The following is a 22,252-nucleotide window of genomic DNA, read 5'->3' as shown; positions in this document are numbered from 1 at the left end:
TCAAGTGGTCTATACCTACTATTGCTTTCTAAATAAGTCAATAAATAGCTTATTATGCATCAGATGTAAATGGTTTGTTTTGACTTGTCATACTGCACTTAGTGGCTTTTAATACATAGTACTGTTATTCATAGCAGTAACACTAAAAACTCAGCTTTTATTGAAGTATGTCTATAAATGCATAGCTGAAATAGTAGAAAAAGCTGGTAAGATTATCTAGCTCAAACTAGAATGTAACTGTAGTTTCTATTCTCTCAGCAGACATCTAGGACTAACTTCTTTAAGGTTCTCTTTCTCATTTTTAGATGGATAGTTAGTCATATGCCATGCCAGTTCTGGGAATTCATTACAGAAGCAGGACTGACCCTCTGATATTCTCCATGGAGGCAAGAGACTGTTCTGCAGCCAGGATTTGCCAGTGCTCAGGGTCACACTCTCTACTCCCATTACAGTGGGTAAAGCTGCAATAGGAGGTTTGTGGCACTTCTGAAAAGATGCCAGTAAAGTAATCCAAACAAATTCCAGAACACAGACCGTTACCGTTTGCTGTTTGTATCCCACATAATTTTTCAAGTGGTCAACAAACCTCTTATCTCCCGCAATAGGTTACACACATTGCCAACAAAGAATTACCTGTTACCTCCACCATAACAGGCACAACAAACTCAGCCTTTATGCAGGACTATGAGCTCAGATTTCCTCAGTTTCTTTTTTGTGTGTGTATGATTTGTGCAGTGAAGAGAACTGCCTGTTCATTCAGCTTGCAAGACTTCTAGGAAAATATGTTCTATCCATCAAAACCTGGAAAACTGCCTTCTGGGAGAGGGTCAGGTTCTTCAAAAGAAAGAGGGATGAGTAGACGTACCTGCCACACTTAATAATCAACTTTTGGTTGGTGTGTTGTTTCTTACCGTTTCTGCCCTCAAAATAAAGGCTCACATTTGAAAATTGTACTAATTATCTCACTGGTATATTTAAAGTAGTTTCTCAAGTAAATACTACCTTTTAGAAATTAGTTCTTTAAGGCATTTTAATGCAGAAGTACTTTCAGACATATAAAGTAACAAACTCGGCGAGAGTCTAGGAAAACTGAGGCACAATGGAATCTGAAAAGGAGAGGAGCTGGCACAGGAAAGCAAGAGGTATTTATTAATTGTGGAGTAGTTTTCTTAGAACCTCCACAGAAGAATTTCAGGTCATTCTGATAAACTACAAGACCACTGGCAAAGCTGTTTTCCCAGGATCTCAAGGAGCCTTCTTTGGAGCTCAGTACTATCATGGATCTAAACCCACATTCCTGTTAAATTGTGTTTCACTACTAGTGAAGGATCTGTTCAATGTTTTTTTTTCCTCCTCCAAAAAACTACTGTTATCCACTAAACAGATCACAGAGCTAGGTGAAATTAATTCTTTCTTCAGCATGCCAAAACTCATCTATTCTTGAAAACATCTATAGGCAATAAAAGCTATTTGATTTTCTTCCATGCACATGCACTTTTTTAAGAACTCATATTTATAATATAAAATCTAAGATTATCATGTGAACATAGACACCTGTAATTTTTTTTTTAATTAGTATTTCCTCTTCTATCTTGCCTTTTATACTGAACCCAACAGAATGGAATGGATGATCCTAGAAATCCTCCAGGTTTGTTTTTTTTGTTTTTGTTTTTGTGTTGTTGGTTTTTTTTTGTTTTTTTTTTGTTTTTTTTTTTGCTGTCACTCCGTCTTTCTCAAACTTGAAAATTTTGGAGAAGTGCCAGTTATAAAATTAAACCACAACATATAAAACTTGTTATATACTTCTAATCCTGGGAGAGTTTTAAAAAGGCAAAAAAAAAGGAAATTCATAAAACCTCTTAAGTTTCTGACTGAGAGAAAATGTAGATATTATGCATTTTCATTGCACTTATTCAATAACTTGGAAGGTTCAACAGACAACAAGTTCTCTGAAAAAAAAAAAAAATGTTGTTCCCCAAAATATAAGTTAAAGAAAAGACTTATCTGAGGTAAAGCAAAGGGAAAAAGACCCCAAACAAATCTGAAAAAAACAACTCAACAAACCAAAAAGCCCCACAAGGGAAAAAAATTGTTGTATCAGTTGTTTATGATGCATAAACAGAAACACTGATGCCAGTGAAGTGAGAAATCAGGATAAGGATGGGGTGAAGCTGAACCTGGTTTGAGGTGTTTGTTAGTGACAGCTCTACAGGGCAGCTTTGGCTAGGAATCCTAATCCCATCTTCCCTTTCCCTTGCTGCTAATTTTCTTTACCATCTGCAAGCTTTCTTAATTCACTAAAATCACAGAAAATTACCCAGCCATAAAGAAACAAAAGTTGCTTGTTTTTTTATTTTTTCCCTTCTGATTTTAGTGATTTATATTTGTTCAATGACGGAAGGGAAGCAAGGCTGTGTAGCTAGAAGAAGGAAAGGGAGAAGTGATGAGGAATTAAGTGCTGGGAAGGGGAAAGAAATGTTGCTAGACTTTTTTCTGTAGCAACAAGATGTTAATCAGCTCATTGTCCTGTGGATGGTGGGCTCAGGGTGGAAAAGGTGATGTGAACTTAAGCTCAAGCTTATGCGCTTGTTGTGGTTTAACCCCAGCCAGCAACTGAGTCCCACAAAGCTTCTCACTCACTCCATCACCAGCAGGATCCAGGAGAGAATTGGAAGAGTAAAAGTGAGAAAACTCCTGGGTTGAGATAAAGGCAGTTGAATGGGGAGAGCAAAAGCCACACGCACAAGCAAAGCAAAACAAAGAATTGATTCACTGCTTCCCACAGGCAGGCGTTTGTTCAGCCATGCTAAATTGGAAAAAAATAATCCAGACTAAAAATACATGCCTTAGAGCTAGGTAAGAAAAGCTGAGGACTGCGTGATCAGGATCATGTTCAGGGAAGACAAAAGCCTGGGAAAGAGGAGGGAGATCCTTCACTTGCAGTAGTGGTGAGGAGGCAGATCAGCGCCTTCACATGTAACATCACCCTCAAAGTGACAAAGAAATTCTAAATAGAGACAAACAGACTCTTAGTTGAATAGCCCTGAGCATGAGACCATTGCATTGTGCATTAATATTTATATTCGCCAATCTATTTTTTTTTTGTAAAATGAGTTATTCATATACCATGAACTGTTAACTGTTCTTCAGCCTGAAAATGCAAGCCAGGACACTTTTATGAAAAACCTTTTTAGACATATAACAGATATACACAAGGATTTAAAAAACAGTTTAAATATGTACTGCTGCTACTCTCAGCAGTTTGTAACTGAGCAAGTAAAGGACAGTTTATGCCCATTTCCTAAAATGCAGGATTTTTTCCCCCCAGCATTTTGGTCTTTTAAATGGATTTATCATGAAGTGCAGGATAAATGTCATTAGCATTCACTTTCAACAAAGAAAATTTGTCTACATTCATTCACTTTATCACTCCAAGCAGAGACTGCACCATACTGTTTCCTAGTAGACACAGAGCAATTTCTCCATACTAAGGAAGTGTTTTGCCCTTAAGAAATGATATGTGGCTATTTAAAAAAAAAGAAAAAAGTTTTGATGTTGATCTTTAGAGCAGCAATCTTCATATAGAAAAGAAAAACTCCTTCGATGGTGACAGAGTGACTACTTTCTGTGAAGAACTTGACTTCACAGTCTCCTAACTCCATTTAGGGAATGGTGAAGGGTGAGTATCCATAGATTCTGAGAACTATCCTGAAACAAACTAATTATCCCACAGATGTAAAATAAAATAATTTAAGACCAGTATCTGGGGTAATGACTAGAATTTACTACATTATGTGACAGCAACAATCTTTTGGAACAACTTTTGTGAGTTCTTATATATTTGCTATACATTGTAACTTGTTTTTTAGGTCACATAGAACACCTTTTTTGCAGGGTTCTCAGAAAACACAGCATAAAGAACAAGCAATAGGGGAAAAAAAAGTATTAGGTGCACCTCTAATGAAATCAGCCCATATCACCATAGCTGTCTTAAAAATATCATTTTCACTGGTCATTTCTTTGTATGAACTACTTGACAAACAGCCTGGGGCAGCTAAAGATGGAGAGGAGCTTTGGAATAGTTCAAAATATGCAGGTAAAACATTACTTTTGCTTTCAACTGGGTTAGTATTTTAATTTCACTTCATTTTTAGCAGGATAGCTTTTTTAAAAAAGTGACTTGTCATAAGACTATACAAGAAAAATGAATGACCTTTTTAAGTACGTGGAGAAAATGGCCAAGGTGTGCCCTTCTTTTCACTTCCAGTTCAGCTGACCATGAAGGCATTGAGCAAATAACTCTTAAAAGAAATGAATCAGGAAATCCAAAATCAGTTTGCAAGCTGTGACTATAATTTTACCATAGCCATGTGCTTTTTAGTTTAGCCATGGTTAATTCTCTTTAAGTGAGGTGTTTAAATGCATGTATGTATGCAGAGAGTGAGGGGATAACAACACCAGTAATAACGTGTAACTAATTTCTAATGTTGGGACCTTTGTATGTTTGTCTCAAATTTATAAGATGCATACCCCAAAAATGACAATATATTAGAGATTACATCTCTTCATTGTCTGTGAGTGATATATTAACAGTACACTCCATTTTCATTCACAGTCTCCTTGGAACCTCTCAAGGGTTGCTGTAGGATCATTAAATATTAAAGTTTTCCTTCTATCCATGAATCAAAGCCAGACTATGCAAATTTTGTTTTTCAGGTCCATCCCATAGTCAGATTATAATATATTTATGAAATGTAAGATCTATTTTTAGCTGCATTTGTCATGTTTATGTATTATAGAGAACAAAGCACACTGAAGTTAGAGGGTACTATTCAAAACTTTGAATCCCAAGTCACAATTTTCCCACAACTTTTCCTTCTTGCTAAGCAGACTTGTCTCACATGTTTAGACTAAGCTAGAAGTTCTTAAGTAGATTTTAATTTTTATTTAAAAGTCGGACTTGGAATAATTTAAATGCAATTAGACTAATGGTGCAAAAAGGAAAATTATTTGTGTTCAAACCTTTATCATTGCCTCATGACTTAGGGGATACCTCACTGCAGTCTAGAACATCAAGGACAGCCTTCTCTCTGGTGCCCAGTGACAGGACCTGAGGGAACAGCCTGAAGCTGTGTCAGGGAGTTTTAGTCTGGATATTAAGAAAAGGTTTTTCACCCAGAGGGTGTTTGGGTACTGGAACAGGCTCCGCAGGGAAGTGGTCACAGCCCCAAGCCTGACAGAGCTCAAGAAGTGATTGGGAAATGCATTTGGGTACATGGTGTGACTCTTGGGGCTGTCCTGTGTGACACCAGGAGTTGGGACTTTGGTGTTTCTTGTGGTCCTTTTCAACTCAGGATATTCTATAATTCTATGATTCCATGATGACTATGTTTTAATTCATATTACAGTCAATGTTTGGACTTCCCCACTACTTTCTGTGAGATGTAACACATGGCTTAACAATGATGTATCTTCCTTTTAATATGAAATGGGAGTAAAAGGAGTTTTGAGACGTATTTTAGGGCTGCTATCTGCAGTCTGGTAGAAGTTTTATGTTTTATAGCATTTTGTTAATATAGAATGAGTGCTTTGCTTTATACAGACTATCCTAGCCAAGAGTTATTGTGCTTAGTTATCTCAAGGTAGTTGCTTCTTGTTGAAAACAAGATGAATCATACCTGGTGGTCTTAGAGTTTGTATCTATTAAAAGTAAATGCTTGACTTCTTTTAGGACCTAACAGGGCCAAGTGCAAGGTGCTGCACCTGGGTTGGAGCAACCTTTGGTACCAATCCAGGCTGGGGATGAACAGATCCAGAGCAGCCCTGGGAGAAGGACTTGGGGGTGCTGGTGGGTGAGAGGCTGGACATGCCCCGGCCGTGTGCTCTGGGAGCCCAGAAACCCCCGTGTGCTGGGCTGCATCCAAAGCCCCGTGGGCAGCAGGGCAGGGAGGGGATTCTGCCCCTCTGCCCCGCTCTGCTGAGACCCCACCTGCAGTGCTGCATCCAGCTCTGGGGTCCCAGCACAGCAAGGACAGGGACCTGTTGGAGCCAGCCCAGAGGAGGCACCAAGGTGATCAGAGGGCTGGAGCAGCTCTGCCATGAGGAAAGGCTGAGAGAACTGGGATTGTTCAGCCTGGAAAAGAGAAGGCTTCAGGGAGACCTCACTGCGACCTTTACAGTACCTGGAGGGAGCCTGCAAGAGAGCTGGAGAGGGACTTTTGAAAAGAGACTAGAGTGACAGGACAAGGAGAAATATCTTCAATATGAACAAAGGAAGCTTTATATCGGATATTAGGTAGAAATTCTTCCCTGTGAAGCCCTGGCACAGGTTTCCTGGAGAAGCTGTGGATGCCCCACCCCTGGAAGTGTTCAAGGTCAAACTGGATGGAGCTCTGAGCAGCCTGGTCTAGTGGAAGGTGTCCCTGCCCATGCGATTGGAATGAGATGGTTTTGAAGATCCCTTCCAACCCAGGCCATTCTATGATTCTGTGATTATTAAATTATATAGATATTTTCTTAGTCATCAATTTTTACCTTGAGAAGACCAGGAAGGAAAATTAAAACTGATCTACCAGGTAGCTGTCTCTCTTCAAGAATAAAATCGGAAATTTGTTTCTTAGTGTGTAGGTATCTCCATTAAAATCTTGCTTTGTTTTGATTATCCTTTTAAAATATGTATCTTTTCTGTAAACTAAAAAGGAAGGAGTTAAATGGCAGCTAAAAGGAGCTTATATGAAAACAAGAGATGACTATTGCAGTGGAATTAATCAAACATAGAGATAAGACAGATGTATCTAATTTCAGATAGAAAGAATATCTTATCACAATTATTTCAGTGACCTCACTTTTTAACTTTAAGAGGAAATGCCTTCGGTATGAAACCTTAGACTGAGGAAAGAGACAAAATAAGGAAAAAGAACAATATTATTGAGATTGCCAATGGATTTTTTAACAGAACATTTTTTTATTTTACAGCCTGTGTGTCTTATAAAAACAAATCCAAATCACCAATTAGAGGAATTTTAGACTGCTTTTATTGCAAAAAAAAAGTTCAATGAACCTAAATTAATCAGGTGTGGCTCTGAGTCTCAGTTCAGAAATCTGATATAGGAGAAATGGCAGCAACTCCAAATCATACACAGGAGTAAACCCACAAAATTTTGCATACTTGCATGAATAAAAATGGCACCACTACCCTTTTTAGATGCAATATTCAAGGAAACAAGTTTTGACTTGACAAGAATAGAAAAATAGTAGGATCTTTTGTCGTGAAGTTCCTTAGTAGTCTCAGCAAACCATATGGTCAAATCTCCAAAGCAGTAGAGTCATTCAGCTAAACTCTTCCTCTCACTGGATCTCAACAAAGAAAGGGAGAAAGAGACAGAAAAAAACAGCTCAGTGTTAGGAATAAGAACATGTCACGGCACTGAGATTTAATGTGGCAGTGATATTTAGCTACTATTCGTATTACAATTTTGGCTTCTGTATAATTAGGGAAAAAATGGTGAAGGTACTGATCTACGAATAGACTCTTTGAACAGACTTGATAATGACACTTCCTGAGAAGACAGCAGAAAAAAACAAAATGGTTTTATCAGCTGCTCTTGTAACTTAGGAGTTACAAGACAGACATCTGATATTCTGATAAAGTACTTGCTAAAATCCGTATTCTTTTCTTGCCTTGTTGAAAATATGAAAGAACAATGTGTGGCCAATACTTGAATTTCTCTACATACATTTTGTGGCTTTTTTCTTTAGGGGGTGACAGGCAATCAGCAAGACCTCTTTCCCATGCACACACTATCTGGAACCAGAAACCTTCTTATCCCTGAAAGTACCTGACCCAGGAGTTTCAAACAGACATCACTTCCCAGTGAGACAAGATCCCTCAGCAAATGTGGTTGCCACCACTTTCTTTTTCAAAACTAGACTGAATCAGGAAATAGCAACCACCTTTATCATTTAATGTTCTAGAGGAGACAAATATAGGAATGCCCAAAGTAGGCATTAATACTTTGAGTGGAGTCATAAAAAGTATGGGAGTGGTGAAACAAACTCCACAGGAGAAAGTCTAGACTAGGTACACTCATTAAAATGAATCCTTCCTCACTTCTTCAAAGACTATATGAGATCCCTTTTCAGTGGAAGTAATGAAAGTAGGAGTAATTTCTTTCCTCAGATGTCTGCTAAGCTACCTTTGTGTTCCTACTTTTCTCCTGAATTTCCTTTCTGGTCCTGTTTATGTCAGTTTTTATCCATTACATTTTTATTCCCTTTCGCCTGGCCTTTGTCTTTGCTTTCTTCACCAGTAATCACAAAACACAGTTTCTGACCCAGCCTAGCCATGCTGCTTGAGGAATCCTGTGTAAATTCCTATTTAACACCAGGTACCTTACTACTCAAATAGTTTTACTTGCACTTATTTCATCTGAAAGACGAGTACTTAGCACTCCAAACTCCCTTTTAAAAGTCTTTGACTTATTATCTACATCTCCAGATCAAGGATGATCTTGATGAGGGAAGTTCCTATACACTGCCAGAATAAAGATGTTTAGATAGGTATGTGTTAAGAACCTTCAAAAGAAGCTAACAGCCAGAAACTTAACTCACACTGACTTGCAGCACACTAATGAGGCTTCCACACAGATACTTTCAGTACTGTGAAGCACCTCTATATGATTTTGATAAACTTGGCCTCGGAAAAACATTTTTTCTGCAAAATTATTTTGGTCTTAATATTGAATAAAAATTGGTAGCTATTTTTAATGCATTAAAATTATATAGACCAAATGGGAGTTTGTATACAATGGTATCAATCTGAGCACCTATAGCTACAGTAGATGATTCTTTAATATTGACAGGCAGGAATTACTAGAGATTATGAACGGATTAAAAAAAATGGGTAACTACTACACCAAAGCTGTTTCTGTCACTACTCTTTCTGCTTAAATAGTTCAGAATGCAAGACACCACCAAAATAGAGATGCCAAACATACAGTAAAGCCTCCAAAACCAAGAAATACAGTTACATTTCTAACAATAAAAATTTCCCTTTAAACATTTGGAATTAAAAATAGAAAATTTCCTACTGTAAGTGCCTGAAGTGCATATGACAGCAATCCTAGTGTTCAGCTTAATGAGCCTGTCAGTTTAGAATATCAAGCAGTTTGATTTAAGCATCTTAAATACGATGTATATGTAAATTGTTAATGGTAAGCAAGACTTTGGAAAATGTAATAAGGGACACTTTTCCTACATAAAAGGACCATCTATCATCTGCTATTTGCCTTGATTATGAAATGTGGTTATTAATTATTACAGCTTTGATTTCTAGGGACCTAAAGAATTCAAATCCAAAATTTCCAATGTACTTTAAGATGTTTCAAGATGTCTATGTAAGATGCCAGGGGTTCTTCACATTTACTTGCTGTCACTCAGCACTCATTTCATTTTTTTTTGCTCATCTTGACACTCTTTTAAGGAGTACTCTCCTCAGTTGTTTGGTCCACCACTGTGATTTCACTTGGCAGTCTTGGGATTAAGTCACTTCTTACAAATCCAGGATTTAGTGCTTCAGATGCTGTAGCCTTCTTATGACACTCTTGCATCCATAATCTTATTTCTGGTGGAAGAGACATCTCTGTGTGTATCAGACACCAGCTCTCTATGTTGTGTTGGTGTTATGGAAGGCTTATATTCCTTGTCCAAGACATGACTTAAGCAACTGCAAGCTTTCCTGCAAATATTCTGATCACTGATACGTTCTGTCCTCCACAAAATTTTAGAAATATAGTCCTTTTTATTTTCATGTTAAGTAGTTTAAGGGTAGACACTGCTAATTGTTGATGGCTAAAATTCAAGCTCCTTCTTGACTCAGAAGATGTGGTACATTTCATTTGGGCAAGGTGGACTTATGTCCACTTGTAAATTAATAGATTCAAACTTCTACCAGAGCATACGTGGAATCACTGACCAACTTCCAGGTCACGTGTTAAGAAAATTAAGTAGAATCACAGAATGGTTTGGGTTGGAAGGGACACCTTTCACTGGACCAGGTTGCTCAGATCTCCATCCAACCTCGCCTGGAACAGAGATGGGGCATCTACAACTTCTCTGGGAAACCTGTTCCAGTGCCTCACCACCCTCACAGTAAAGAATTTCTTCTTAATATCTAATCTAAACCTGCCCTTTTTCTGTTTGAAGCCATTCCCCCTTGTTCTACCACTACAGTTCCTGATGGAGAGTAACAAAGGCTTTACAGAGGTAAAAAAAAAGAAAATTAAAAGTGGTACTCAGATTTGTATGTCAGTACTATATGATTACATAACCAGCTCTATCCTATACCTGCAGAAGCACTAAAGAACAGTGGTGGTCAACAGTAAAAGAACATTGGATTTTAAAGCCAATTTGAAATATAGATCACTTAAAACGTTCTCTACAATTCCCAGCGGAAAAATTTCCCAGGTGGCCTGTTGCATTATTTCAATTATTTGAGATCAGCTGTGCTATTTCTTCCAAAGGATATTGGAAAAGACTTACAGTGTTTTTTGTTATATGAGAATTCAAGTCCTGTAAGCACTCGTGGAAGTTTTTCAAGTGAATTCTGGGCAAATTTAGATGAGAATATCTCTTTCCTTCTACTCTTCAGGTTGGACTGTTGTTTCTTTTTAAATAGCAAAATAATCAATCCTGCACATATCTTCATTATTTCATGCCGTCTACATATCTACAGGCATTATAACAAAATTCTGAATTTCATGTATAGTGGTATTTACCCTTTTTTACTTAAAAATAATCTTGTGGCTTCACTTATTGGCTTATATACTTTAAATCTGACATTTTAATAGATATGCCACTTACAGATTAAAGAGCATGTTTCCCGCCTCCCTCCACCTCGGGAAATGATTAAAAGTAAATTTTTTACATAGCTTTTTTGCCAGAATCATGGAAGACACATTTCTTTTAGAAAATCTTTCAGCAGGTAATGGGGCAGTGGGATTTAGTTACTATTTATATCACAGAAGTCCATAGATTCACAGTCCTGGTAACAGGATCTTGTAGTAGATGCTGTTGAAACCCAATTCTTTCTTTATTCTCGAGATAAGAACCTTCTGGGCCATGGCAGTGCGAAATGCCTTATTCTTCTCTAGGTTGTCCTCGAAGGCTGAGCTATTGCTGATTGTCTGGGTAAGATAAGCTTACAATGTGTTTCTCTTGCCTACAAGGAGCTGACTGTAAAATAATTTAAGGGGGAATCAAGTAATAACTTTTGGTCACCATCACCACGGGCAAGGTTTGAACTGGTGCCTGAGATTGAAATGTGCTAAATTCCACCACCAGCCCAGTGTTGCAAACTGCACAATGAATAGAACAAAAGAAAAAAATCCTATTTTCTGTTGTGTGGGTAGTATGCTTTAAATGTGAGAGAGTCTTCCTAGCTGTGGCAGCAAGCAGCTTTGAGGTAATTGCTATTTTGTGTTTCAGTTCAGAGACAGACGTTCAAATGAATCATTGGCTTCTGCTTCTGTGTTCTGAGCTGGTCCCTTTGCATGTTCAGTTTTATTGGTTTTAAAGGGGCTGTGTACTGGCACAGCTGCTCCCAGTATAATGGGATATGCAGCATAGAGGAAAACATTCCCATGTATTTTCCTGGTAAAAGTTGGGTGATTTTATATACAATTTAAGCAATCAAATCCTATAATAGCTTTAGCTGAAAAATATACAATATATGATAGCTCCTCTAGTGATTATACAAGATACTTGGTGGTTACATTTGTACATATTCAACATTTTGATTAAATGAATACATTTTAAGGAGAAGTCTTGCTCTGAGGCCTCAAGTTTTTTCCTTGCTTTATGTTTCTTTTCCATTTACTTTTGAAATTTATATGAGTCTTGATCACTCTTCTAGTCTGCCATGCGTGGGAGAGGTATTAGCCCAAATTCTGCTGTGGGAACTCTGTGTTTCAGCTGTCTTTAATAGGATCACACTTCTAAAAAATAAGTCATATACTCATATAAAAATTTAGATAGAAAACTAAATTACATCAGCAGTGAAAAATCATACAACTGAAACATCAATTCTAATTTAAAAGCACTTCTCGAGACAATGTAAAATGTAATTCTATTGCAGAAGTGAGGCAAGGCTGTTGTGGGACAAAACTAATATAGAAGTCTGACAAATATTATTAATAATCCACTGATATGTATAACTGATGAGAACAGTGTTGACAGCACCATATTGCAAAAAAAGAATCATAGCCTGCTGGGAACATTACAAACCCACTGGTAGAAACAAGCACGACCCTCTAATGCTGTTAGGGGTGCCACCACAGTGATGGGCCAGATTCTTGGAAGCTGACATCTTCATAAATCAGAAGCTCTCTGGTACCACAACTGGTCCTTGCTTTGACTAATATATGATTACAGTTGAGGACTGTAATAAAGCAGAAATTATGCTAAGTGTAACCTATCTGTGCTGATGACGCTTTGGAGGCTAGAAGTAACAAAGAGAACACGCTAAGTCTGTCTTCTACAGAACAATCACTATGAAAACCAGCTAAATTCAAAAGCCATTTAAGATTGAACAACAATACTGGATGTGTCTATTAGAATTGCCATGTAAATTGACTTGTTAATGACATAATAAATCTTGTTTCCTACATTATTAAATTAAATACTGCCTATTATAAGAATATTTGCCCATCTACAAATGTTATCTACATAATGGACATTTACACAGGGATCTACTTTTATGAATTTTGGCCCTATTAATATATCATATCATAAAATCACAGTATTTTTAAGGTTGGAATAGACCTCTAAGATATCAAGTCCAACTGTTAACTTATGTACATATTATAGTTACATATTTCCATTTTAAAAGCTGCAATTAAAGTGTAAATATTGTTGGCTAATGTAGTTGGCTGTCAATATGCACTTGTTATGGGAAGTGTGACATATGCCACTTAATAAGAAAGCATAACATGCTATTTCTAATATAGTTATGTAGGAAGATGGAGCTCAGCATAAGACTTATTTGTGTATCATTGTGCACAGTTATAAATGTGTTGAAGTATAGCCTGATTTTCTGATCCTTGGAAGTCAGGATGTAGTAGCTACACTTAATTTCATGTGAATCCATCTGATCACACTATGAAAAAATATATTTTTCTTGGGAGAATTTCACTTTCAAATCTCTCCTGTAGACAGGGTAAGATTTTATCACCTTCCGGTTATTCATTTTAAACACTCATTCTTTTATTGAATGACACAATGACCACCTTATGCCCCCCAGAAAGCTAAATCATCTTTGGAAATTCAGTTTACTTTGTCACTTGAGGAATGGTTTTGGGGTTCTTTGTGTGAATTAGGATGTGCAGAGTGCACATTTGTTATTTTTTAATTAAAATGGATGTCCAGATAGAGGACAACACTATCAAAAGAATAAACTAAATTACTCTTGGAGTCTTATTTGTAGTTGATAGAATATGTCTTTGATGTCCTTATTTACATAGATTAGCTCTTTATTCCATAATTGGTGCCTTAATCTTATTAAGTAATTGACTTTTACTTCATTAGACAAGAAATGCATAACCTACACAGAGTTCTGGATATAAGAGAGCGAATAGGAGTTCCTGGTGTAGCAGACAGGAACACTCACATCTCTTACAAATGGGAGATGTTGTAAGACATACCAATATGAAAATATTAGTGTGTAAGAGGGAATTCGTGACATGGCAAAGGCCAGCTAGATGTAGTCAGGGGAAGGACTGGAAGGGATGCAGTGTGACCTGTTGCAAATAATGAATTCATGCTGCAGTCTAGTGTGGAGACAGCCCCAAGACTGATGTGCAACTTACTGCACTTGGTAGAAAGGCTATTAATTCTAAATACCGCAGTTCCAAAGGAAAGTGTTTCCAGTCACAAGAGAGCAAGGAATACTCTTCTACTCCTGTAATGTTCACTGTTCAGTCTGCATAGGAGTCTCTCAGCAAAGGCTCCTATTAATGCAACAGGCTTAAATTTGAGGAAAATCAAGCAATTCTTTTATTTATAGCTTGTATGTGGAGTTTTATGTAATTTATTATAGAAGTGAGTGCTACTGAACACTTGAGTACATAATTCTCTACTAAGAAACTTTGGTGCTTGGTGTCAAACAAAATACACTTGCATGATAGGAGCTTTGTTAGTATTGCCAGTCACAGAATCATGGAACCACGGAAAAATGTGGGTCAGAAGAGACTCCTGGAGATCCTCTAGTCCAATTCAAAGCAGGTTTACCTTCAATGTCTAGAACATTGTCCAATTAAGCTCTGAATATCTCCAGGAACAGCAACTCCACAGTCCCCTCAGGCACATATTTGTAAATCCTGTATCCTGACACCTGACTAGAACCCTCCCACACTGCAGTTGGTGTCCATTGCCTCTTGTCCCATCCCTGAGCACCTCAGAAAAAGCCCACTTCCACCTGCTCTTTGCAAGTCAATACAAAACCCAGCAGCTCTGGGACAACCTCAGTGCTTCTGACAGAGCTGTGACAGGCACTGTACTCCTCACTATGTGTTTTGAGTTCCAGCCACTCCTGCAGCGGGTCACAGATCTGTTTTCTGCTGTTCTCATCCCTTTAGAACAAAGATGCTGTTGCTCTCTACAGTGCCAGCTCCAGTATCTCAATGGATGGGGTGCTGCATTCTTTTACTCCACAGGAAAACACAGACCTGTGTTTCACATAGCAGGAAACTTACCCATTTTTTTGTGAATGCCACAACAAGAAGCTTTCTTTTACCTCCTCATTCTGCCCCAGAAAGAAAATAATCTGACGCTGGTTTTATCCATAATCCATTTTCAAATTTTTCTCTTAACTACCAATTATTTTTCTGCTATCTTGAGTTTTTGACCAAGCTGCAAAGTGAAAAACACACTGTATCTTTTTTATGGATGTAAACATATATCCATAGAACAAAGGGAAAGTAGGATCTACAAATTCTTTATGAAATCACATTATGTCTACTATCTGAATTTGTGCTTATTGCCTGCTCTGAATCTCACTCAAAAAAAAAGAAAAAAAATCAAGTAGCATTTATTTTAGGTGAGGCTGTTTTAATGATTGTCAAGAAACTGTACCAGCTTTCTTTTACCAGTTTTTGCACATTTAATGAGCTGTGGATGTAAACCCTAAATTGAGCATATGATGTATATGAAAAACTTGCAATAATTTAATTTTCCAAATATTTATCTTACCAATGGTATAGATTATTCTTACAATTGTGGCAAGCACTCTAGCTGTACTAGTAACTAAAAATAGTCCAGACACACTACCTCAGTCTAGCAAAGTAAGGATATTTCAAAATAGGGTTCTTAGTGTTGCTTGATTGGTATTTCCAGTGAAAAGCTCTGAAGTCAGATGCCACAACTCGGGAATTTTTTAATACTGTAGCAGAAGGTGACACTCTGTGCTGCAAGAGACACCTGAGAGACAGAGAAAGAAGCAAATGCTTCTGGCACTTTTTTTTTTTAAATTTTTTTTTTTTTAATCCACAAGCGTGGTTTTAGAAAAGTAGATTAGTCAGAGTTATGGTATCCAGGGACAGCAGGAAAACTACTTTTCAGGCAGCTTTGTGAGATAGATCTAGCCACAGTACTTACACTGCTTCTACCAACATGTCTTCTTTTCCTGGACCCAGTTCCTGATTTACCTCTCATGACCAATCTTCCTGTGGAAGATCCTATTGATTGTAGCAGGAATAATAATCATGCTTCAGCATTTACAAGGATTAAAATCTATAAATTCTGTTCTCTCATAATGTATTCAATAGTCAGATGGCATCAGAACCCAGTGACCTGGAACAGAAAAGCACATAGGAAGACAAAGGTCTGTTCTCTGGGAAGGTCCATGCTCACTGTGTCATTTTTCTTCCTTTCTCTTTTTGTGTTTCTGATGCTGCCTAACATTACATGCTCTGAATTAGCCACTGGATCTGCCTTTTGCTCTACTCCAGAGTCTAGAAGGACCAGCCTCTTAACTTAGTTGCCTACAGTTAAATTACACACTCATCACATCACGTGTACATTTTTTGATATTAAAGATCTCTATCCACTTTCAGCAATTACCTGGGTGAATAGATCTGGTATCCACAAGAAATTCTGTGTGATCCACTGCAACTTAAACCTTTCTTCTTTGAGAAGATAACAAGAGGGTTTTATGGCAACCATAAATCAGAGTATTTTATATACACATGTAACACCAGAAATGGTAATGCTGGTTTAGGAGAAAAATGCTATGAATGGTAGAGAGGGCTATGCTTAGAACACTGGTTCTTTAAACACTGGATCCGATCTTTCATACACTAAATATATATTTTAATGCAGATATATAAGTCTAGGAACCAATGATATGACATATCAGACTGGGAGAGCAATGAAACTTTTACTTGTAGCACTGACACATCTGATATCACCGCTGCTTTACAAAATTAGTCCTGCCTCATTTGATGACCGACCTGAGTACGAATTAGTGCAGTCTTACTGTGCCATTTCCCTGTTCTAAAGTTCCCCTTCAACAACACCCTTTGAACTGAAGCTTTATGTGCACCTGACATGTCTTTTCCTCATCCTGCTCACACAAGTCTTTAATCAGGTGGCATATTGCTCATGGCCAAACAAATAGTTGGCACATTCAGTTCCTCTGTACCGACTTTGCTATTCAAGCAGAGAACATCTGTCCTGTTGGCTGTGTTCACTGGAGGTTATTGAAAGACCGGAGAGACAAGCATATGTTTTTTCATTCCAGTATCTGGACCGCATCTTCGAATGGAAGCAAACACTGTTCCCAGCAAACCCTGCTCACAGGCCAGTGACTCTAATCTGGGACTTGTCTTGTGCTTGTAAACCATAACACATTTGAACCTCTGCTGTATTGATCCTGCACATCTTTGGATGACCTTTCATTTTTTTGGGGGGAACTGCTAATCTTCTCAAAGGAAAAAAAAAAATCAGTGATACACACATGAGCAAAATCTGTGCATGAAAACGCTTGGTTAAATCTGGCTGAAACCTTTCAAAGTTTTGCAAAGTGTTTAATAGTTGAAAAGTGGTGTTCTTTGGAAGTGAATGAATAAAATAGCAGCTATAATGGATAATCCACTGATTTCACTGGGAACATTTGTATGAGTCATTACAGTCTTTTACAGGTAGCTCTGTACCTCAGGGTTTTGAAGACTGTATATATCTACAAAGTGTTGTGGCCTACATCAGCTATTATTAAATTTATCTTAAATTTATTTGAGAAGCAGGAAAAGAACTGTACATTGTAAAGCTATTTACAATATATTTTTGTATTTTTGCTTTAAACAAGTCAGCATTTTCACTAACACCATGTATTTGAAATGTCCAGTACAAAGAGAAAAATCTTTAATATTTCATGTATGTTATAGAAACTGCCATCAGGTAGTTATGGTCCTCTTGTTTTGCCAATTCACAAGCACAATGACAAAGAACACCTTTTTGATCACTTTAGCTTAATTAACCTTACTTATAGCCTTCTTTATGAGGTAATCTCCAGGTGTAGTAATACATGACTAGCAGGGGAGGGAGCAGACCCTGCCCCTCTGGTCTGCTTTGGTGAGACCCCACCTGCAGTGCTGCTCTGCGGTCCCCAGCACGGGAAGGACATGGAGCTATTGGAGCCAGCCCAGAGGAGGCCACCAAGGTGATCAGAGGGATGGAGCAGCTCTGCCATGAGGAAAGGCTGAGAGAGTTAAGATTGTTCAGGCTTAAAAAGAGAAGGCTCTGGGGTGACCTAATTGTGGCCTTCCAGTACGTAGACAAGAAAGAGGGGGAGGGACTTTTGACAAGAGGATTGAGTGACAGGACAAGGGGGAATGGCTTCAAACTGAGGTTTATATTAGACATTAGGAAAAAATTCTTTACTGTGAGAGTGGTGAGGCCCTGGCACAGGTTGTCCAGAGAAGCTGTGGCTGCCCCATCTCTGGAAGTGTTCAAGGCCAGGCTGGATGGAGCTCTGAGCAACCTGGTCTAGAGGAAAGTGTCCCTGCCCATGGGGGGAGGGGGGGGGGAGGGGGGTTAGAACTAGATGACCTTTAAAGTCCCTTCCAACCCAAAGCATTCTGTGATTCTATGGTATTTATCTACAGGGTATATTGTGAGTATAGGGGGACACTATTCCTGATTTGCATCAAGAGGCTCTGGAGTTGTTAGAATCTGACTTTGTACAGAATAGCTGTAATAACCTCAGCCACTTAAAAAACCCTGACACTGAAACGTTTGGAGATGGTAAAATAGCTGTCACTGATTGCACACACGAATTAAGGAAGGATTAACTTGCAGACCTTTTACGGGAGTATGTGTGGGCAGTGTACATTATGCAGAGATACGGTTCGGATCCTTTACGTGAAAGAACTTACTAAGTCAATAAATCTCTAGTAGACGCAAAATAAAGGGAAGGGGGGAAAAAAAAAAAAAAAAAAGAAGAAGCAAGCAAGCAAGCAAGGCGAGATCAAAGATCAAACCTTTGGGACCCCAAAGCCGCGGCGACAGAAGGCAGCGGCCGGCGCGGGGGGCGGCCCTGCCCGCAGCCCGACAGTAGGGGGCGCTCGGGCTTCACCGTGAGGCGCCGCCGCCGGCCCGCGCCGGGCGGGACAACGGGGACGCGCCGGGTGCGTGCGGCCCCTGAGCGCGGCGGCGTGACCCCTGCACGGGTGTCCGTGTCCCCATCGCGGGCTCTGTGTGCCCCGCTGGCGTGTGTGCGACTCCTTAACAGGGCTTGCGCGACCCCTGAACGGGGTGTCTGTGCCCCCGGGCTCTGTGCGGCCCCTTAACAGGGTGTCTGTTCCTTCCTAACGGGGTGCCTGTGTCCCTTTAATGGGGTGTCTGTGACCCTTCACTGGATGTCTGTGCCCCTCCGGGGTGTCTGCGCCTCCTCAACGGGAGGTCTGTTCCCCCTCCGGCGTGTGCGTGACCCCTCAGTGGGTGTGTGTGACCCTTTAGGGGCGTCTGTGCCCCCATCACGGGCTGTCGGTGCCCCCATGACGGGCTGTGACCCCTCGCAGCGTGTGTCCCCATCACGGGGTGCCTGAGCTCTCATCGCGGGGTGTCAGTGCTCCCCCTTCACTGGGTATCTTTGTCTCCCTCACAGGGTGTCTCAGCTCCCTCGTGGGATATCTGTGCCCCCTCTCGGGGTCTCTGGCCCGCTCCGGCACCGGGAGCCGCTTATATCCCGCTTTCCTCCGCGTGGCTCCTTCCCTCGTGTCCCTCCCTCTTTCTGCTGTGGTGCTTCGGGGTTTGTTCTGAGCGTCTGTGGGAGAGGGGCTGTTCTCCCGGTTCCTGGGGGGTGAGGCGGCTCGTTCTCCCGTCTCCGCACTGCTGCCTCCGGGGACCTCGAAACTTTCCCGCTGGCGGCAGCTGCGCTGCATCCAAGGAGCCCAAGGGAGGCTGGAGGCTCCTGGGTTTCGGCGGAGCCCGTCGGCCCCGGAGGCTCTGTGGGGCACGTGCGATCTTTTGTTTTGTGTTTTATCACATTCCCTTCCTTTTCCACAGAGAGGGCCAGCAGAGAAATCCCTGGGGAACATCCTTTCGAGGGTCTCACTCCCGAGCGCCTGCGTGTGCGCGCGAGAGGGAAAATGAATAATTAGAGAACAGTTCCATGAAATCACTTACCGAAAAATTAGCTGCCCATTAAAGGGGAAGCTGTGAGGAGCAGTCATGTAAACCCTACCTACACCCAACTGTAGAGGGGAAGCAGCGAGCCTGATTCCCAGCCCTGCGGCTGCCTGCTGGCATCACCGTCCCTATCTCCCTACCCCGGGAGGAGAAAGAGAGGGACGCGTGGGTGTGGAGAGCAGTGGTTTAGTCCACACCCCGCAGCCTCCCTTCCCCAGGCAGCCTCGGGAGCCGCGCTCATTCTCCTCCCTCTCCCTGCCAGCCGGTGTGTCCGTGGCGGCGGGAGGCGGAGGCGGCGGGAGAGGAGGGGAGAGAGGAGCGGAGCGAGGAGAGGAGCGGCGGGCTCCGGGGCCGCCCGGGTGAGCTGCGGCGGCGGGAGACCCCCGAACTCCGCGCAGCCCCCGCCGCCGCCACCGCTCGGCAGCAGCCGCGGCACCGCGCCGGGGTCCTGCCAACAGTTCCCGCTCCGCTGCCACTGAGGAGGGAAGTGTAGGGGACACCGCTTTATTTATTTTTTTTTTTTCTTTTTCCATTATAATTATTTTTCTTTTGAGGGGATTTTGAGAAAGCAAGCCGTTTCCCTCCCGTGTAGCACATTGCCTGGGCGTTCCTATTATGGAAGTTAAGTGAGAAACTCTGCAGCTTGAACTGATTTGGAGAGAGAAAGGGAGAGAGAAAGGGGTAGGGGGAGGGCGACAGGAAGGCAAAATAGCCGAACCAAGCCAATGGTTTTCCTGCAAAGTGCCGGGAAGTTTGTGGAGCACTTTCTAGGAATCAGGTCCTTTCTCAGAGTCTCTCCTTGTCTTCCGAAGAAAGAGCTTGCTTTTGGATTGCCATGGATCCTAAAGAGTCTTAGACACACTTGAATAATTCCTCTGCTTGGGCTGGATTGGTGGGAATTTAGAAAGGAGCGTGTGTGCAAAGCAGAAGCCTTCGGAGCTCACTCGCTGCTGCTCTAATCTGTATGGATCTAAAAGTGTCACATTCAAGACCTTTGCATTTCCAGCTTTTGAATTGAAGATTTCCCTTTCCACTTTAAGTAGCTGCTAGGAAAGTGAAAACTTTTGGACCTACCTCTTACTGGCTTTGGATACTTTTTTTCTTTTTTTCCTCTCTTTTTCTTTTATTTTCTCTTCCCCCCCCCCCCCCCCCCCCCCTTTTTTTTTTTAAAAGTCTCTGTGGAATTGGTCTCGCAAGCCATCGGGATTGGTTTTAATATGTCAAAATGGGTCTGCTGACGCCACTCCTGCTCTTCGGATTTGCATTTTTTCAAGTCTATGGTAAGTTCGCTTATTTTAGATATGTCATTTCTGTGCAGAAATCCCCTTCATCTGAATTTGATTTGGGACAGCACATGGATGGCATTATAAGCTTTAACGCTACAGAGCCCTAAGTTTGTTCCTGATATAAAAATGGTATTTGGGGAGGGAGGGATCGGAAGAGGGAGAATATATGTTTCCCGTAAGCAGCCCTTCCCGTCTCCTAACTTAATGGAAAAGCAGCTTATGAATGGAAGAATGTCAGCTTGAGGTGGCGAGCAAAGAGTAAAAAAATACCGTGATAAATCTTTTATTTGGGGGTGGGGAGTGGGAAGGGGAAAGGAACAGCAGAGCGCTGTTGTAGCCGGTATTACTTTGCCGCCTTCTATTGTTAAACTTTCCACCGGGAGAGCCAGCTGATGAAATAAATAGGTTAGCCCTGCCTCGGCTCCAGGTGAGGGGGACTGGCGGATTTCCAGAGTCCCTCAACGCCTCGCTCGGCGCTGGCGAGCGGCAGGAAGGGAGGGAGGGAGGGAGGCGGGCTGGGAGCGCGGGGCGGCGGCAGCGCGGCCCCGACCACCCCGCTCCGCCCCCGCCCATCTCCGCCGAGCCGCGCAGGTGGGGCGGCAGCGGCTCCCCATCAGCTCCATCCTCATTCCGAGCTTCCCAGAGGGAGGGTTTTCATGAAGCTTAACGACGTCTGGGGAAAGGGTGGGTTTCCTTATGAGCACCGTCCCCCCCCTCCTTTGGGTGTGCTCTGTAACGTTTCTTGTGGTTTCGAGTTTAAGTACTGGATGGGGAGCTGTAAATTATCATCTTGGGGAAGTACGATTTAGCAGGGCGAGAACTTCAGTGTAAGGGTAAATTGCCTTTCAGCGTAGGGGTGGGCGCTGTGCTGCTGCACAGGCGGTGGATGCGCTAGAGCAGCTCAAGCACACGACTAGGAGCGAGCATCCGGCTCTACAGAGGGTGTGCTGGCACCAAATGCTCGCCAGCCCAGCTAGCATTGGGTATTTGCAGCTCTGAAAGTCCTTTAGGCTTGAGGTGAATGCAGTGTCTGGGATCCTGAATGTTTTTGCCTGTGTGTCAGAGCAAATTTTGTTCCGAGAAGCTGCTCACAGCATTTACTGTATCAGTCCCGAGGCAAGGGCTCGAGGTTTATTGTTTGCAGTCACAGGCTGCTTTGAGTGTTTCTCCACCACCCCCTAGCAATAAAGGAGGCAAAATAGAAGAGGGAAAGATTCGAGTACAGTTTTATCTTGGGTGCATAAAATGCTCTGCAGTTTAATGTTCAGTTTGGTCAGTAAGAAAAT

At 41.2% G+C, this 22,252-nt stretch overlaps 1 protein-coding gene across 10 annotated transcripts in view; it reads left to right on the top strand.

The window, feature by feature from the left end:
- Positions 1-22,252, top strand: part of ROBO2 (roundabout guidance receptor 2) — a 1,045,807-nt gene that overhangs the window by 583,548 nt on the left and 440,007 nt on the right. The window contains exon 1 of one of the 10 annotated variants that reach the window (XM_032097069.1): positions 19,988-20,960. The exons of the other annotated variants lie outside the window; for them this stretch is intronic. Coding sequence (XP_031952960.1) covers positions 20,906-20,960 — 55 coding nt within the window. The 5' untranslated portion in view covers positions 19,988-20,905. Of the gene's footprint in view, positions 1-19,987; positions 20,961-22,252 lie in introns of those variants that run through there. 10 annotated transcript variants of the gene reach the window in all.

This window comes from Corvus moneduloides, chromosome 2, assembly GCF_009650955.1.
Source record: "Corvus moneduloides isolate bCorMon1 chromosome 2, bCorMon1.pri, whole genome shotgun sequence".
Lineage (NCBI taxonomy): Eukaryota > Metazoa > Chordata > Aves > Passeriformes > Corvidae > Corvus > Corvus moneduloides.
Note: the sequence above shows the minus strand (reverse complement) of the source record. Positions and strands in the feature narration are given on the sequence as shown.